This window comes from Dasypus novemcinctus, chromosome 29 (assembly GCF_030445035.2).
Source record: "Dasypus novemcinctus isolate mDasNov1 chromosome 29, mDasNov1.1.hap2, whole genome shotgun sequence".
Classification (NCBI taxonomy): Eukaryota; Metazoa; Chordata; class Mammalia; order Cingulata; family Dasypodidae; genus Dasypus; species Dasypus novemcinctus.
In genome coordinates, this window is record NC_080701.1 from 20,496,047 (window position 1) to 20,514,517 (window position 18,471).

Consider the following 18,471-nt stretch of genomic DNA (forward strand, 5'->3'; position numbering starts at 1 on the left):
GTAATAAGCTGGTTACCACTTGATAGTGGGGCAATTGTGATTTTTATTTTTTCTTTTCCAAGCATAAGCACACAGAACATTAATTAGAAAAAGCGACAGGGAAGCGGATTTGGCTGAATGGATAGGGCGTCTGCTTACCACATGGGAGGTCCAAGGTTCAAACCCCGGGCCTCCTGACCCATGTGATGAGCTGGCCCATGCAAGGGGCTGATGCGTGCAAGGAGTGCCGTGCCACGCAGGGGTGTCCCCCGCGTAGGGGAGCCCCACGCGCAAGGAGTGCGCCCCATATGGAGAGCAAGGCGTGCAAAAGGAAGTCCAGCCTGCCCAGGAGTGGGGCTGCCCACACGGAGAGCTGACGCAGCAAGATGATGCAACAAAAAGAGACACAGATTCCTGGTGCCGCTGACAAGAATATAAGCGGACACAGAAGAAGACAGCGAATGGACACAGAGAGCAGACAATGGGACGGGTGGGGGGGGGGGGAGAGAAATTAATTAAAAAAATAAATCTTTTTTTAAAAAAATCTACAGACTGGGTGGCTGGGGAGTGCAGGGAAGACAGGGGCAGTGTCCCCTGCACACCCAGAGATGGATCGTGAGGGACCTTCAGACCAGCTTAGAAGACAAGAGTTCAAGGCCACTTGGCAGAGACAGGCAGGTGCCACCAAGCCCCTGGGCCTTTGGGGTTGACTTCCTTTGGCTCAGAAACCTAGTTTTGGGAAACTTCACTTTTCATGCTGTTTATATGTCTTGTTTTTTGGTTTTTTATTTATTTCTCTCCCCTTCTGCCCCCTCCCACCCCCCAGTGGTCAGCTCTCTGTGTCCATTCACTGTGTGTTCTCCTGTGTCTGCTTGTATTCTTGTCAGTGGCACCGGGAAACTGTGTCTTTTTGTTGCATCATCTTGCTGCATCAGCTCTCTGTGTGTGCGGCACCTCTCCTGGGTGGGCTGCGCTTTTTTCGCATTGGGAGGCTCTCCTTACGGGGTGCACTCCTTGTGCATGGGGCTCCCCTATGCGGGGGACACCCCTATGTGGCAGGGCACTCCTTGCGCGTATCAGCACTGCGCATGGGCCAGCTCCACACGGGTCAAGGAGGCCCGGGGTTTGAACCCTGGACCTCCCATATGGTAGGCGGATGCTCTATCAGTTGAGCCAAATCTGCTTCCCTTGTTTTGTTTTAAGCTTTCTATTATTAGCAGCCAGACCAGGGAAGTCAAAACAAAGGAAGGGGCTGTGGTCCGGGCTTGGAGTGGAGCTTCAAAGATACAATCGCCTGCACCTGCTCACGGGTGGATTTGGTGGCAGAAACAGGGGCCAAACTGAGAGCCAGGGCCCAAGGAGGCTGGAAGGGAAAAACTGGGGTCATTTGCATCGTTTACCTTTCTTCCTCGGAGACACTCTGTCCAGAGGGTGGTTTTAAAAATCAAACCTGGAGGGGTTTGTGTTTTATTACCAGGAGGTTGTTTTCACTTCTCTTGACGTGGTGGTGGGGTACGCAGCCCCCCCACCCAGCCAGGGATCCTCCAGGGAAGCTCCACTCCCCCGCCCCAACCAGCAGCTCCACAGGCACTAAGAAAGAAAAATTCTTAGGTTTCTCTCCAAGGGCTGGACCCTTGGAGCAAGCCTATGCTTGTGCAGCAGGGACACCCCTCACCTCATCAGGAAGGCCTCTGAGTTCTGGAGATTGAACTCAGGAGGTTAAAAAAGGATAAACTCACTAGAGTGAACCAGGGCAGTTTCCCAGATCTGGGGCAGTTTTGAAGCCAATCTGAATTTAGCTCATGGCCCCAAAGTGAAGATTCTGTTCTTTGGGAAACTGGTGATGGGGCAACAGGGAAATCAAGGAAGCAGCGTTCCCCAAAGCTCAGCCACGGTGGCCCACGGCAGTGGGCAAGGTGGCAGCTGTCAGCACCGGTGGCAAGAAGTCACATGATGTTCCTCGGGTAAAAGCTACAGAGCCGCCAGGCCAAGAGGAGGGGTGGGCCATGCGGAAGGGCCCGGCGATATCGGTGCCCTCTGGAGGAGGCAGGGGATTGGGACCTGGGCACCGAGCCAAGGTGGCAGCGGCAAGGTCAATGCCAGAGACTCTCACGGCTGAGAAACCCTGGTCACCACCCCCACCTCACCCCCTCCCCCTAGGGCCGTCTTTTTCCAGGAAGACAGAAGGCATTTATATTGCTCCCATACTAAATTACAGACACAAATCTTTGAGACACAGTTATTTTATTTAGTGTTCTAGGAAATTTTCAGTTATTTCTGAAAAACAAAACCACAGAAATTCAAAAGTTCCCAAAGTAACCAGGCAGGAAATTCTCCCTCGACAATCCCCAAACGCTGGGGTGACCCTTCCAGGGGAGCTGGGGGGCGGGGGCAAGGTGTCAGCTTAGCAGTTCGCGCAGCAGGTTTCAAGAGACCCCGCGGTTGAGTTTGGTGTGGCCCCTGGGAGGGTCAGTTTGCCACCTAAGGCAGTTAAGGGAAGTAACCCTTCAGCCCTGAGGGGTCTTTAACTAGTAGTCCTGGAAAAGAAAACAAGGTGGACGGGGAGGGAAGATCGGGCAGAATTTAACATTAAGCTGCGTCTGGTCTTCAATACATCCCGGGGCCGCCTGTGACGGACTCCCCTCTCCGCCCTTTCGAGCGTCGCTGTCAGCAAAGACGTTAACCGCACGCACGCGTCCTATCCACGCATGCGCGCGCGGACACGCACGCGCCTGCGCCCTGTGCCAGCGGCCGTCCAGCCTGGCAGAGGGCGGGCCCGATAAGGGTAGCTGCGTGGGACTAAAAAGGGAGGGCAGAACATCTGTCTAAAGCCAAGAAATGAGATGAAAACAATCGAGGCAAGGGATTGACTTTTTTTTTCTTCTTTTTCCAGGAAGCTGACCTCCGGCTGAATTTCATTGCAACACGTTTGGTATTTAATCTGATTTTTCCGTAAAGTACTGACTGCTCTTTCTGGAGGTAATCAGGTAAGGCCAGGACAGGAGCTGCTTCTCCTTTTCACAGGGCACACGCCTCCTCCCGGGGCCCTTCGGTTAGGCTGGCATTAAAGCAGCCAGAGTAGGTCCTAGCTCTCCTTGTGTAGATGGCTTTATGCCCCGTGGAGAAGCTCCAGTGTCCCCGTCCCCCCAACTTCTGCTAATGGCTCAGCGCAGGCTAAAGCTTTTCCTAGACAAATTCTTCCCCAAAGTAGAGTCTTCAAGGACAGTTATTAACTGAATGACCTCCAGGTTATCTACTTGGTGAGGTGCAGGAATGTTATAAAATGAATTTTTCCCCAGTCGTACTAGGAGCCAGAGAGCTTTGAAGTCAATTGTCCTTCATTCTCCAGAATTCCCAAGTAGCATTTCAGGGGACAGGAATCCACTCCTCTACCCAAAGGCAGCCTTCTCAAACACCGACCGGGTTACATCCCCGAGGCCCTTGCAGCAGATGTCTCCAAACCAGCCACCTCTACGAAGAGTGCAGGTCCCTACCCCAGCTCTCAAAAGGAAAAGAGCCATTCGGAGTACACCTGCCCCCTAACACACTTGGATTATCACAGTAAGAATACATTTCTGTCAAGTATAAAACATAATATGGAACAAATATATACAGGTACATTTTCAGTGTTCAAGTGAATATACAGTTTTCTTTATAGGTATGTAAATATACTTCATAGCACTACAAAAATACAAGTCATCTGAGAAGCTTACAATGGCCCCAGTATTGTAGGACAGTATTAAATAAGGCAGTTACAGATAATGAAAGGCTGATTTGAAAAAGCAAGTTACAGTACTATCCTTCCAATTAAAGTGCTCCGACATAATCAGTGTTGCAGCAAAAGTGATCTTGAAACGAGGCTCCCCTGCCAGGCATCTCGCCTGTCAACCTCAACATACCTATAACGCCAGTGAAAAGATCTCCCAATTTAATAACTATCTCAGCCCTGCCCACCCGATGGGCCTGTGACATTCTTCCCCTGGGAGAGATGTCGAGATTTGACAATGTTCTATCAAAGGCAGGAGGAAAGCTGAACAATACAGAAACCGCCCAATATTAGGTCACCAACAATGCAGTTACCTGAAGACTCTGAATCTCCATCAAGAAGGGGGCAAGCATCTTAGTTTAAAAAAAAAAATGTGTATCAGTCTAGTTTTAAAACAAATACAGCAATTCGGAAAGACGGATCATCTTCTTGCTCGTCACAGTTCTACAAGGGAATAAGATGCTGTGGGTCTACCCTTGAAGGAAAAGGAGAAAGCAGCAGTGGTCTCAGGGCCAAGGCGTCTGCTTTTGCTGGCGCTTACATCTTATTAGCTAGGTTAAGCCCCCCACCGCGACTTCTGGGTTTCCTCTGGGACAGGGGCAGGATGTGTGGGGAAGACAGAGAGATGGACTCAGATCACGCCCGTCAGGTTTCCTCAGCTAGGACAGGGGATCGCAACCTTTTTTGATCCACAGGCCTCTTTGCCAGTCAAGAGAAATGAATACGACTGTAATTTATTTATGGCATATATTCATAAGTGAAGGAAATGCCAGATTTCAATTAGCGGTCAGAGAAAATAAAGGTACTAAGTTGATTTTTTTTCCCCATTCAAGCTCACAGACGCCCTGAAATCTTTGCACGGACCCCTTGGGGGCCCCTGATTAAGAACTCCTGATCTAGGAGGAGTTGGTGGGCCCTGCCTGCTCTCCTTCAGGAAATGCTGCTACAGAAACCAGGAAGCCAAGCAAAGGCACAGGGGAAGTGGCCAAAGGAATCCTACTAAAATTATGGCATACCTGGTGGAACCATCTTACCTAACTGCCTGGAGGACCCAACCCCTATCAAGGCGCTTGAAAGGGTCCTTCTAGGCAGCAGGAACCCTGCGAGCAGAGAGGAAGGATGCTGGCAACTTTCCCTAGCAAGCTAGTCTCTAGGCACCCGCTCTGCTCTTCTTATCTCGAGTAGAGAGGCCCTTTGGACCCGTGCAGAGCATACTTTAAGGCTGGAGAGTCGTAGAGGCTGGTGCTTAGGAAAGGCAGCTTGTTCAAAATCTAAAAAGGCACACACCAGAGGCTTTCGCTACATTCTTTTGCTGTAGTCCAAAAACAAACAAAAAACAAGAGCCAAGGCTGAGCAGCCCAGCAGATTTACAGGGTATCAAAATTTAGCATCTGCTAGCCAAAGAGCCACGTCTCAACTACGAACAAGCCAAGAAAGTATGCGTAAGTGTGTGCACTAACTGCACCATCCTTCTCATTTCACCCTAAGCTTCAATGGCTGGCAGGTAACATTTTAAAATCTCAACATCAAAGAGAAAAAGCCCAGGACTTAATGTACATGAATACCTCCTGTGCCATCTGGATCGCTGGCCCGTGTCTCTGGTGGGCATAATAAAATATTTACAGCATAGTCAAAGGCACTATGGCATTTAAATAAAACCCTGGGAATGTCCAGGAAGAGATTCATTGTAATAATTAACCTAGCTTCAACTGGTAGAACAGACTCTTGCCAGATCACATGCAAGGGAGATGGTGACTTGGAGCCTGTGTGCTGGTTATCAGGCATACCAGTCCTTGACCTCATAAAAACAGCTTCAGGGTTTTATTCCGGCGATTCACATCTTGCCTGCTTTTTTGCCAACCTGAGACGGAACACGGAGGATGCTGGGGGTTTCTTCCATGACTCTGACCAGGAGGTTGTCAATGTAGTCTTCCAGCTCTCGAACCTGAAACTCCTGCTTGCTGATTGTCTCCTTCTGTTTGAGGACCAGCTGGATCAGCTCGTCATGGGTTAGCTGGGAATAAGCAAAAGCAGGGTCCGAGGGGTTGTATTTCTTTGGAGAGGGGAGAGGGGGGGAAAAAAAGTTACAAAATCAGCATAGTAATCAAGTGTCAAAAAAGAAATACAAAGCCGGGAAAACATTATGAATGATCTAGTCTCCTAGGAATTGGTGTTTTCAATTTAGGTTAAAAACAGGCTGCTGAATGAAGTTTAAAGACTAAACCATAGGCAGAAAAGTTTCCTATAAAAGATCAGAGAGTAAATATTTTAGGCTTTGTGGGCCACACACATATGCCCTTTGTTGCATATTCTTCTTGTTTTTTTTTGTTTGTTTGTTTCTTGTATTATGTTCTTGCTTTTCAACCCATTAAAAATGTAAAAACCATACTTAGCTCACATGTTGTGGAACCCCAGGCAAGACTCTGGGTTTGGGGTATGTGATGACTTGCAGTTATGTACCCCAGGGAAACATACTCTTGATCTTAATCCACTCCTGTGGTTGTGAACCCGTGGTAAACAGGACCTTTTCATGAGGTGACTTCAGATAAAGTGTGGCCCACTTCAATCAGGATGGGTCTTAATCCTATTACCAGAAGACTTATAGAGAAGGCCATGGAAGAAAAAGCCATGGGGAGTGGCCAGAAGCTGGAAGTCCATGGAACCTGGAAGAGGAAGGAGAAGAGGCTGCCGTGTGCATCGCCATGTTAGAGAAAAGCCAAGGAACTCCAAAGATTTCGGGCCAGAGAGAAGATATCAGACCATGGGAAGAAGCAAGCCTTCCAGCCTCTGAAACCGTGAGCCAATAAATTCTACTTGTTAAGTCAACCCATTGTATGGGATTTGTTTTAGCAGCCAGGAAACTAAAACAGAGTTTTTGGTACCAGGAGTAGGAAGCCACTATTTTAAGTACCTAAAAATGTGGAAACGACTTTAGAATTGGGTAATGGGAGAGGCTGGAGGCTAGAAGAACTGTGAGGCACTCGACAAAAAAGCCTAGATTGCTTTAAGAGACTGCTGAGAGAAGTATGGATATTAAATGTACTTCTGATGAGGCCTTAGAAGAAAAGGATGAATGTGTCATTGGAAACTGGAGGGAAAGCAATCCTTGTTATAAAGTAGCAGAGAACTTGACAAAATTGTGTTCTGATATTGGGTGGAAGGCAGAACTTGAACGCTATGAACTTGGATACTTAGCTGAGGAGGCTTCCAAGCAAGTGTGGAAGGTGAAGTCTGGTTTCTCCTTACAACTTAGAGGTAAAACGTAAGAGGAAAGGGATAAGCTGAGAATTAAACTCTTTAGCACAAAAGAATCAGAAAGTGATGATTTTGAAAATTCCCAGCCTGTCTAGATAGCATGTCCTAGCCTAGGGCCAGAAGCAGCTCTAGCAGGGGCCTCCCTGAGCTCTGGGAAGTGACTCCCCAGAGAACAAGGTTAATCTGAAAATCCTTTGCCAAAAAAGATGCGGCTGAACACGGATCCTGTCAGATATTTCAGTGACAGGCAGGGCTAGAAATGCAGTTCTCTCGGAAGTATCTGTGGAATGTTCGACTGTCTGATAAGTTGGACCCCTTGAAACTGCATACGAAGCCAACAAAGTTTCTGGGGAATCTGTATGAACAGAAGCAGTCCTGAAAAGGAAAGAGAAGGGACATATAGAAGGAAAAATGATTTCAAGGGCAGATCCATGGAAACAAAAGGCCTGGATGGAAAAGATCTCCGTCCACCCTTGCATGGACAGGGCTCAGAGGGGGGCGGGCCCAATGCTTGAAGAGGGCGGGGCCTTCCCTCCAGGGTTTGGGGAGAGCATGGCTGTGCAAGCACTTCTAGAGGGTGGGGCTGCCACTCCATCAGCCCAGAGAACAAAATAGCCCTCCACAAGGGGCTCTCAGCCCTCGAAACCTAAGGGAGTTCACCCTGCTGGGTTTGGGGTTTGTCTGGGACTCTTGACCTCTGTTTTCCTTCCTATTTCTCCTTTATTCTATGGAGGTCCCTCCATTGAAAGCAGATAACTTGTTTTCTAGGTTCTAATTACAGGTTCTTCAGAGAGAGGAATTTTGCCCCAGGTTGACTTAGCTGAGACTTTGGATTTAGCACTGCAAAATGGCTTCAGGCTTCTGGGATGTTTTGAATGGAATGAATGTATTTTGCATGTGGGAAGAACATGTCTTTTGGGGTCCAGAGGAGTGACTGTGGTGGTGTGGAAACTGTGGACACCAGAAAACATGGTCTTGATCTTAATCTGTTCCTGTGGGTGTGAGCCCATTGTATGAGGTGACTTCAGTTAAGGTGTGGCCCACTTGAATCAGGATGCATCTTAACCCTATCACTAGAACCCTTACAGAGAAGGCCACAGAAGAAAAAGCCAGCCACTGGGAGTGGCCAGGAGCTGGAACTCAGTGGAGCCAGGAAGAGAAAGAAGAGGCTGCCATGTGCATCGCCATGTTCGAGAAAAGCCAAAGAACTCCAAAGATTTTGGGCCAGAGAGAAGATATCAAACCAGGGGAGGAAGCAAGCCTTCCAGCCTCTGAAACCGTGAGCCAATAAATTCCAGCTGTTAAGCCAACCCATTGAATAGGATTTGTTTTAGCAACCAGGGTATTAAAAATGTAATCACTGGAGAGTCAATCCTCCGACTGAGAGTTCACGCCTTTGTGAACACGGAGAGCTTGCACAACCAAATGTCAGTGCATAGCTGAGAGATGAGGCCCACGCCAGGGACCCCAGGAAGAAACCCTAGTGATAGAAAACACAGGAGGTACGTGCTGTCCTTCCTACACAGCAGGTGGCTCTCTGCTACTGCCAAAGATTCAAGGAGAAGGACTCGGTGATTAGGTGCCGCAGTGGCTACTCAGAGACCCCACTTTAGGTCACTCTGTACTCAGGGAAATTAGCAGAGTCAAAGACAAATGCCACCCTATCGCAGTAGGCACTCTCAGTCACCCTTGGCACACCCTCTGGGTACACAGCAACCTGCGCTGGAGCTGAATGTGAAAAAGCAGGTGCCGCGAAGAGTTACTGTACTTTATTGGCATTTATAATCTCGGATGATTGGAGTTCAACTGCAATCTGATGAGGCTCAAACCGTGAGGAAACACAGAGAAGGATTAATAAAAAGTAACACGTCGTACCCAAGTCTGCAGGAAGGGGGTGGGGACCAATTTTTTCTGAGATCACAGGGTCAGGAGATTACAAATTTAAAGAAACAAAGTACTGGAGTAATCTCAAAATACTTCTGCGCATAGACTCTGAGGCTGCCCCGAGGAGGTGATGGTTTCACTGTCTAACAGCAACTACCTTCTACAAGAAGCAGCTAAGTCGAGAGCAGAATCAACACGTACTTGTCCCTGTTCGGTCTAGGAAAGCAAACTGCCAGACTTCAGGAGACAAATCCCTTCCCTTACCCTGACCAGGAAGAAAAGTTATGAAACTGTAACAGTTCACTTAGAAACACACAAACACACAGACATTTTCATCTACAGGATGAGTTTTAACCTAACACAGGTGGCACATAAACAGAAATATCTGGATTTTTAAAAAATTCCTTCTTTCTTAATCCTTATTTTTTTCTTCTTAACTTGTTGAAAGCCTGTGTTCACATGGTACCTCTTCTGGACCTCAGTCATTCTCTTGGTGACTTCCAAAACAACATTCAACCAAAAAGTTGAGCGTTTACATTTCATAGCAAGAAAAATGTAGGTTTTGCATGGAACAGCCAAGAAAGAATATGTCCTCAAGGATTTTTAGATTGTATCTCTGTCATATAAATATTTTACTTATTCAAAAAAATCTTTATTGGGGAGTGGATGCAGCGCAAATGTACCTGCTTCCCAAGTACAAGTTCCCAGGTTCAATCTGGGTATCTCCTTAAAAAATAAAAAAACAAAAACACAACAACTTTATTGCTCCGGAAGGGTGTGCTTTAGAGTCCAGAGAGGTTTAGTGTGCTTTAGGAACTTGGACAATTGGACAAGCAAGGGAAGTGACATCCAAGCTAGACCTTAAAGCATGAATTAAAATTAATTTCTCCCCAAAACATTTTATTTTAATTATAAAAATAGTATTTGCTCATCATGGAAAATCTCAAATACCAAAGGGTGAAAAACATTATCTGTAATTCCAACCCATGACATTTGGGGTCTTTATTTCTTATTTTTCTTGGGCTTATGTTATTTTTCTAAATTTAGCACCATACAAAATATAGTTTTATAGTTTACTTTTTTGGCTTATTATTGTGACCATCTCCCTATCAAATTTTGCAAAACATTCTTGTTGAACAGCTGCTTAAAATTCTATTTTAACCATTTTTTAATTACTATTCATGTTGTTTTCAATTTTTCATGTTTTTATATACAATTTTATTAAAATGCATGAACATAAATCTCTGAATATTTCCTTAGAATAAATACCTAGAATTGAAAAGGCATGCACACAGCTATTTGACATGGATGCTCTAATCCAAAAGAAAAAAAAAATAGGACTGTGAAATCATTAGAAAATCCTAGCTATTTGATGAGCAAAAGAAATTAAAAATAATCCAACATGAGAAAAAAGGGACAAGGGTGGTGGAGAAGAAGAGGCACTGGGAAAATGCCTGCTGGCATGAGAAACAACAGTGCTTTGCAGGATTTTAACCCTGGAATTTTTTTTTTCCTACAGTTATAATGTTGTACATGCAAATGTTTTTTCTTTATAATGTGACAGATGACTTTTGGATCTAGCTGGCTTTACTCTTTTAAAATGGAAGTGTTAAAACCGCCTGGATAAATAAAACACTCCTCGTTAAAGATCATCTATAAAGGATGGAGGCCCTAAAATAAGAACTAGGAAAAAAATGCATTGTAATAATGTTGTAACTAGCTTTTCATAACTTCAGCTATGCAGTTTCTTTCCCTAACCTCCCTCTTACTTTGCAGTATTCCAAAGAATGTGCACGTGTGTTTTAATTAACTACTATCTCATGCCTTAGTACAAAGCATCTATTATATGGCAGGTCAATAACAGAGTCTTCAGGACAATGTCCATATTTACACAAAACATTTACCAGGATGGCCCATGACCAAAGCTTCACTGCAGATATGCAGAAGAGCAGCGACGGTCTTAGACATCATTAGTAAAACAAGCAGCAGGTGTCTTTTTTGTTTTATTTTTTTGTAAGGCAAGTTAATTGTTTCAAACAGGGCCAGGACTTAAGCTCCTGATTAAATGAGCTTCAAGGAGCAAATAAAATGGGAGCCAAAGGTCTTGCTGACTTCCCAAACAAAAGCTAGGTGTTTATTTCTGTTTGGAGCCAAGCTGCATTCCACACTAAAAAGAAGAGGGGATGGGAGGCTACTAAATCCATCTAGTTTTCGTGTCCTTTATGCTATTTTTTTTTAATCCAACTTCCTGATAAGTATTGTTAACTCCAGGAAGACGAGTACTGCCTCTTCTACCTGCAACAGCCACACAGAAGTGAGCCAAGCTGAGTTGGTCATTTTACAGGTTGGCCCTAACACACAGTAGGTACACAGTTCTGGCCAGGGTTGGTAATTTTGAGAATGATGTTTACTACCTGCCCTGGCGGCAAGTGCTACAGAGAAGAGAGGACAAGAGGGCTAGAGGATGCTAACTTGTTTCCTGGAATAATTAGTTAGCACTCAGCCTTTTTACCTGAAAACTCGCATCTCCAGTTTTCAGTGAACTCTAGCCCAGCTCCTAGTGGCAAAGGTACAGTGAAGTCAAGGCAGCACATAAAAGATGCTTTTAGAAATGAAGGAAGTGTGAATAAAGAGTTTTATTTAAAAAAAAAAAGAAGAAGAAATGATTTCCTGTTCTGGAGTCCATGGGCTATAAAATCTATGATGGAATGAAGCTTTGAGATACCCTGAACTAAAATTAAAATAAAATGCATTTCCATAAACCGCAGTCCCCAGTAGATAAGGAAGTTCCTCTCCACATATGTGAAATGAAGCACATCACTGTCCACTTAGGTTCATCGATTCCTTAGTAAACCATTCCTTTCCCACTCCATGTGATAATGAATTAGAGGCGGCCAGGGGTTTGCAAGGAGGCAATTTTCTAAATCTTTCTGATTTTAGAACCAAAAGGGCAGGACGAAGATACCACAAAGCAGAAATAGATCATCAAGGGATATAATCCAAGGTTTTTTTTGGGGGGGGAGGGCGGGGCAGTGATATTAGCCCATGGTTTTTAAAGAGAAGATACTCTCGAATCCAGTAATTCTCTCTGTGGAAATTTAGCTTAAGGAAACAACCTAAAAGAAGAAAAAGTTCTATGCAATATATTTGCTATAGTGTTATTCATACCAAAAAAAAAAAAAACAGAAAACAACCTAAATATTTGATAATAGGAAAATGGGTTAAATATTAAAGTATTACTAAGTAGCAACATGCAAAAATGACTATGCTATACTGTTAAGTGAAAAAGAGAACTCAAGAGTGTTTCCATGGGATAAAGTTGGAAAATCATCATTTAAAAACCACCATATTCATCAGTGGATACTAAAAAGCTGCAAGGATATTTATATAGCCTCAAATTCTTTCCTTACAGACTGCTTATTAACTGTAAAGAGCAAAAGTGTCAGTCTACATAGCGCACATCACCTAAATTATGTCCTCGGCTTTAATATCCCCGCAAATGGAACAAACTGTCATATGCCTCCTTATGTGATTGCACTGACAGCATATTATTTGTATAGTTAATTTCGACCAAGAATGCACTACCTCAACCAAATCATGAGGAAACATCAGACTAATGCAAACTGAGGGAAATTCTACAAAACAACTGATCTGATTTTTTAGAAAATGTCAGTGTCTTGAAAGACAAAGGCTGAGGATCTACTGGAGAACAAAGGAGACTAAAGAGATAAGACAACTATAAATGCAACAGAGTGATTCTGGATTGGATCCTGAACCAAAAAAACAAACAAAAAAACCCTAAAAACTGAAACTAAAAGGGACTGTGGTAGCTTGAAGCTACATATACCCCCAGAAAAACATGTTCTTAAATTTGACCCATTCCTGCAGGTGTGAACACCTTGCCAGTAGGACCTTTTGATGAGGTTATTTCACCTCAATCAGGACGGGCCTATTACTGTAGTCCTTTATCAGCGGAGTGAAATTCAGACAGAACACCACAGAAACAAGAAGCTGAAATTCAGTGGAACCTGGAAAAGGGAGACGCCAGTAGAGGCCGCCATGTGCATTGCCATGTGACAGAGGAGCCCGGGACCAAGGATCGCTGGCAGCCAGTCTTCACAGTCTTCAGAAGAAAACACTGCCTTGATTTGGACTTTCTTTTAGCCTCAAAGCTGTGAGCAAGTAAATCCCCATTGCTTAACCCAACCCATTCTAAGATATTTGCTCGAGCAGCATAGTAAACTTTAATAGAGACACTACTGGCACAACTGATGAAATTGAAATACAGATTACAGACCAGAAAACAGTATTGCATCTATGTTAAACTTTATGGTTTTTGATAAATGTCTTTATTTTAAGGAATTACATTTAAGTATATAGGTATAAAGGGGCATGAGATATACAACTTATTCTGAAATGGTTCAGGAAAAATTATGTGTGCAAATGTGTATATGAGAGAAGGAGGAGGGGAGAGGGAGGGAGATGGACAGACAGAGAGAGAGTGATAAAGCAAATCTGGTAAGATGATATTTTTTGACCTGGGGTGAAGGGTATACAGGCATTATTTTCACTATTCCTATCACTTTTTTGAAGTTTGAAATTATTTTAAAATAAAGTTACAAAAGCAGAAAGCCATGGAATCTTTACAAATGACAAGAAATTATATATTTTTACCAAAAATTAAGAAAGGAAACATGGGAAAATAAAAATATCTGATTTGAATAGGCCAGACATTATCGTACTAAAAATAAATTCTAGCGTCAATTATGTTACTTGAGATGCAAAATATTAAACAATAAATAACTATAAGGAAAAAAGTAATTTATCCAGTGGAAAATCTGGGGGTTTCCAAAGGTTACCCAATGATGCCGGAAATATGATTAAACTAGTCCTGGCATAACCTGCTGCCCAAGGAGATGTATATATAATGATGACTCCAGAAATTTTTTTTTAGATTCCTAAAATGCCGACTTCTTAGAAAAGACATACCTTCATTATGGCTTCATTGATCAAGTTCTCACTGATGATGGTGGCAGTTCCCAAACTGGAGTTAGCAACCTTGGTGGCTGTTGCGTTCATTGGCTTCACAGGTTGAAGTCTAGAGAGAAGAGGAAAAGGAAGTCTTTCTGTAATGGCTAAACTAAGAAATTGCCCATCTCAAAGATGGCACCAGCAAGCTAGATAAAAGGCGGGAGAGTGACCTGCTCTGTTCACATCTCCAATCCGGCACATTCCAATGTCTAAGTTCCTGTGGAAGTGAATGAAGTCGGGCCTGGGCAGCCATTTGCAAGCCAGCAAAGCACACCTCTGGCCAGGTGTCCTGATGTTTTCACAAGACCATCCATCTCGTATAAGTAGCAGGAGAACACCAAAGATAGTCTCTTATTTTAGGAGGCAACTATAGCCAAGGACTATTCTGCGCAAGTCCCTGAAGGGTCTCTGGTTGCTTCACAAGTAAAGAAAGAGTTGGTAACAAACATGCCCACTTCGTATTGGGCAGAGCTTAAAGGAAGTTTCAACACTGCCCGATCCTAGCACTCAATCTCAGTTGGGTTCTGCGACTGTTAAGATACTTATCGCAGTACATTTCTGCAACTTTAGAGCTCAAAACCTGACTGCAGAACAGCTCCTAAGCCGTCGTTGAAGACTATTACTATGCTCTTGCTCCAAACACAAGGCTGTGGAGGTGTTCCCAGCACAGGGGACAGGCCTTTTAAAATAGGCCCTGGCAGCACAGCAGACCGGTGCTGGCCTCGGAACGCCTGGGTGGTTAGAAAGCCATAACCTCTTCAGGTAAAAAGCAAAGGGAGAAACAGTGCTCTCACGTAAGAAGACAAACTTCCCCATTTCTCACCTGTGCTTGGCTGAGCCAGTCCCAGCGCTTGGCTGAGCCGAGACTGGATGTGTCTCCGAAGGCGAGACCCAGGCCTGAAGAAGCGGCTTCCTCTTGCCAGAGTTTTCACCTTTACCATCGAAGCCCGCTACTGTTGCTTTTTTTGGAGATTCTGCTCTACTGGTATGGTGGGTGTCAGAACGTGCAGAGCTAGGGGGAGAGTGTGTGGCAGGAAAAGCCTCAGAGGGAGAGGGCCTGCACACAGGAGAGTCCAGGGACACGCCAGGAGGCTGACTTGGCCTCCCACTGCCCTTCAGCGTTTCTTCCTCGTCACCACCGGGGCTTGGCAACGGTTCCTCCAAGCTTGAGCTCTTGCCAAGGTGTGGTTCATGAATTCCTGAAGTCGTGGCTGGCTCTGCAGAGGCTGGAACAGATGGTTCGGGTGCTTTCGATCTGAAGTCATGCAGGCCTTCTGCAGACCCATCTGCCTCGCCACTAGGCGCCTTTTTCTTCTCAGGACAGGGAGGTGTTGTGCTCAAGGACGAAGCCCCCGCCTCCAGAGTGGCCACCTTCGCTGGCTCTCTGACATCTTCGACCTGATCTAGCCTTTCATCGTCCGACGTGGCTTCTGGAATGGAAGGCAGGGTTAAGCTCAGATCAGCCACAGTTGGCGACTGAACAGCTGGAGCCAACCGAAGATCACTCAGGGGTTCAGACAATAAACCCTCGTGATCGCTGGCTTTGCTCTGATATTGCTCCAGAAAGGTGGCGTCTTCCTCGGTCTTCAAGAGTGGAATGTCTTTCCCGGAGCTCACTTCACCCACAGGGCCTGAGAAAAAGGCTTCCTCACGAGAGGGGAAGAGAAGGTGACCCGCGGTGGAGGCTGGCACACCGTGTTCGGTCACAACTTCCCTCCCTGAGCCTTGCGTGTGAGCAGACTCAGAAGGCTCTCTGTTAGACTGGTGTCCAGCAGCGCTCCCTTCACCCAGCGGCGCCTGGGGGTTGCTCTTGTCCTCTTCTCCCAATGCAGTGGACTCCTCCACCTCCTCATCCATAAAGACGTGCTCAGAAAATGACACACGCTTCTTGATTTTCTTCTGGCCTTCGCCGACACTCTGGCCCTTCGCTTCATGTTGAAGCATCGTGGAGTCAAGTGGGAGCGCCGATTCTCCCACTTTCGGAGGGGGCACAGCTTCTGTAACTGCAGCCGTCATTCCCTCATCCCTAACTTTGTTCTCCACAAACGATCTAGACGGAGCCTCACAGCCTGCACTTTCCCCCTTAGGAGGCTTCCCGGCTGGCCTTTGAATTCTGCCACTTCTGACTGAAAGGGCAACTGTAGTTTCTTGGGCCTCTTCCGATGAAGGGATGTCATCTTGCTGTTTTGTTTGGGAAAAACTCAGAAGCTCCTCTCCTTGTTGCCCCACTTCAGGCTGCTCCGGGAGAGATTTTTCTGAGTCCTTAATGCCGATATTCTCTGTGTCTACTTCACTGGACTTTCCCTCTGGAGCATCTTCACAAACGGGGATGGACGGCTGTTTGGGACGTGATCCCCAGGCAGAAGAAACAGTGTGTGGAACTTCTGTTAACTTCTCCTTTTGTGACTCTGCTTTAAGAGGCAGAGACGGTCCTTCAGAACTGGCCGGACCCTTGTCCGGGGAAGGCCAGCTGTCAACAGGAGTGGATGTGGAAATGGGAGCTACTATGGGAGACGAGAGGGAGAAGAAGGCAGACGGACTTTCGGAGGACTGTGCCTCTGAGTCATGCCCTGATTCAGAAGGAAGAGGTGTCTGGCCAGAAGCGGAAGGGAGAGCAGAGAAAAAGAGTGCAGGGTCAGGGGAAGAAGGAAGCCTGGCTTTGGGTTGAGCCTCTGGAGACACTTCCAGTCTGTAAAAAGGACAAAATAAAATCTGCAGGTCAGTTGCAGATGCATCATGAGAGACAAAAGAAAACATGTAAAAATAAAGTTCAAAAGAATTTTTTTTTTACATTTGGGGCAGTAACTTTAGAAGGGACACCAATACTTAACATACAAAAGAGACACTTATCACCAAGCACATCTGCCACACGAAAGGTTTGTTGCAATAGAAACTGAAAGATCCAAGTACAGCAACAGCCTACAGTTTTTTTCAGTGATAAACCCAAAGCCCCAGCATTTGATATCGCAGGGCAAAAAGCATCTAAAAGGTTCAGAGCATTAGAGGTTGTAACATAAGGCAACAGGCTCAGAATCTGAAGAGGAACAATCTGTGTGCCTGGTGTGTATATCAGCTCAATGTAAGCAGAATCTCCAAAAAAAAGTCTCTTGTACCCCAGATCACAGAAATGTTGTCAGTGTGACTGTGAGTCATGCCACAAAGCAGAAATTCCCAAAGGCTCACTCAGACTTGCTACAAGGTACAGAATAAATACAGAAAACTGTCACATTCCAGAGGGGGCCAGCATCTCTCATGCCAGCAAATCCATGCCAAAGTGTAAGAAGGAAAGATAACATTTGCCTCACAGAGAACTGTGCAAAGAGAATTTACTGAACAAAGTTCCACACATACCATAACCAAGAAACTTAGGATTCCCCACTTGCAACACTCATAATCTACAAACCAGGGCAGGAACTTCCACTGGAGTCTGCTGGACCATGGCTCTGGGCTGGGAAACCTAAGTTCAATTTATATAGGCCAGACAGGCCATCGGGGCAGGTTTTAAAAAAGGACTGGGCTAGAGTAAACCTCGGGCATATACGTGCACTACCACAGAATCACAGCGAGATTTGCTCTAACGACTGCTTTGCCCAGTACCACAGGGAGTGAGATGGGAAGGTCCTCGGAAGAAGAGGCATGACTCACCGAGGTTTGACGGCTTTGGTCTGGGGAGCCCACGCAGAGGTGGCAGATGGCTTGGCTCCAGGCTTGGACTCTGGGTCAGCTTGCGGTTCTGCAACCTGCACGTCTTCGAAGGGGTTCAGGGATTTACCCCGTCCAGAGACAACAGCCCTCGTGTCTTTCTCAGATTTCTTCACCAGCGCTTCCACAGGCCCCGACCCATCCTCCTTGGGTTTGACTCCCATAAGCGTGTCTTCCTTTGCCTTCCCGGGGACAGGAAGAGGGCTTTCACCTTCACTGCCCTTCGGCACATCCTTCTTTCCCGTCATCAGAGAAAGCAGAGAGGGCTTCTTGTGCTCCTGCTTCTTGCTCTCTTTGGTTTCTTTGGCAGCCTCCAAATTCACCGGCGCCATGTTTTCCCTTAAGTCCCCACTGACCAGCGGCCGGTATGATGGCAGAGACATGGATTTCAAGGAGTCTTTTCCGGAAGACTCTGAGGGCTGCCTGTCAGGAGATAGTCCACCTCCTTCCCCAGGCTCCTTCCAAGACCGAGGGGCCAGGTTTTCTGTGGAGGAGAACAAACCCTTCTTCCTGAAGCCCTGCGGGGAGGGGGAGGAAGGGGGGGTACTGTCTTTGGTCTCACTTTTGGCTTCTTGCTGCTCCAGGTAAACATGGTTGCCATTGATGCAGACGTTAGAGTGGGAAGGGACGTCATTTTTAGACCGAAGGCCGCCGAGAAAGGAGAGGCCTTCCTTCTTGGGAGGGCTGACGGTGATCTGACTCAGCTGCTTGGGATCTGCACTCGCTGTTCTCTTGTGAGACATGACTGTGGGGAGAAAAACAAAGAACAGAACATGGATAAGAAGTGGACAAGCCATCCGTCTACCGTCTGGATACATGTTTGGTTGCCACAGCTGGAGGAGGGGGCAGGTGAT

General features: G+C 46.0%; 1 protein-coding gene across 2 annotated transcripts in view; it reads right to left on the bottom strand.

Moving 5' to 3' along the window:
* Window positions 1-2,206: 2,206 nt before the first annotated feature.
* RAB11FIP1 (RAB11 family interacting protein 1) overlaps window positions 2,207-18,471 on the bottom strand; it is a 42,322-nt gene continuing 26,057 nt past the window's right edge. Inside the window, exons 3-6 of one of the 2 annotated variants that reach the window (XM_004469373.4) lie at window positions 17,561-18,362; window positions 14,739-16,604; window positions 13,874-13,982; window positions 2,207-5,798 (exon numbers count right to left, since the gene is read on the bottom strand). In XM_004469373.4, the coding sequence (XP_004469430.1) occupies window positions 5,580-5,798; window positions 13,874-13,982; window positions 14,739-16,604; window positions 17,561-18,362 (2,996 nt within the window). In that variant the 3' untranslated portion in view covers window positions 2,207-5,579. The remainder of the gene's footprint in view (window positions 5,799-13,873; window positions 13,983-14,738; window positions 16,605-17,560; window positions 18,363-18,471) is intronic. The other variant, XM_004469375.4, reaches the window with a different exon arrangement.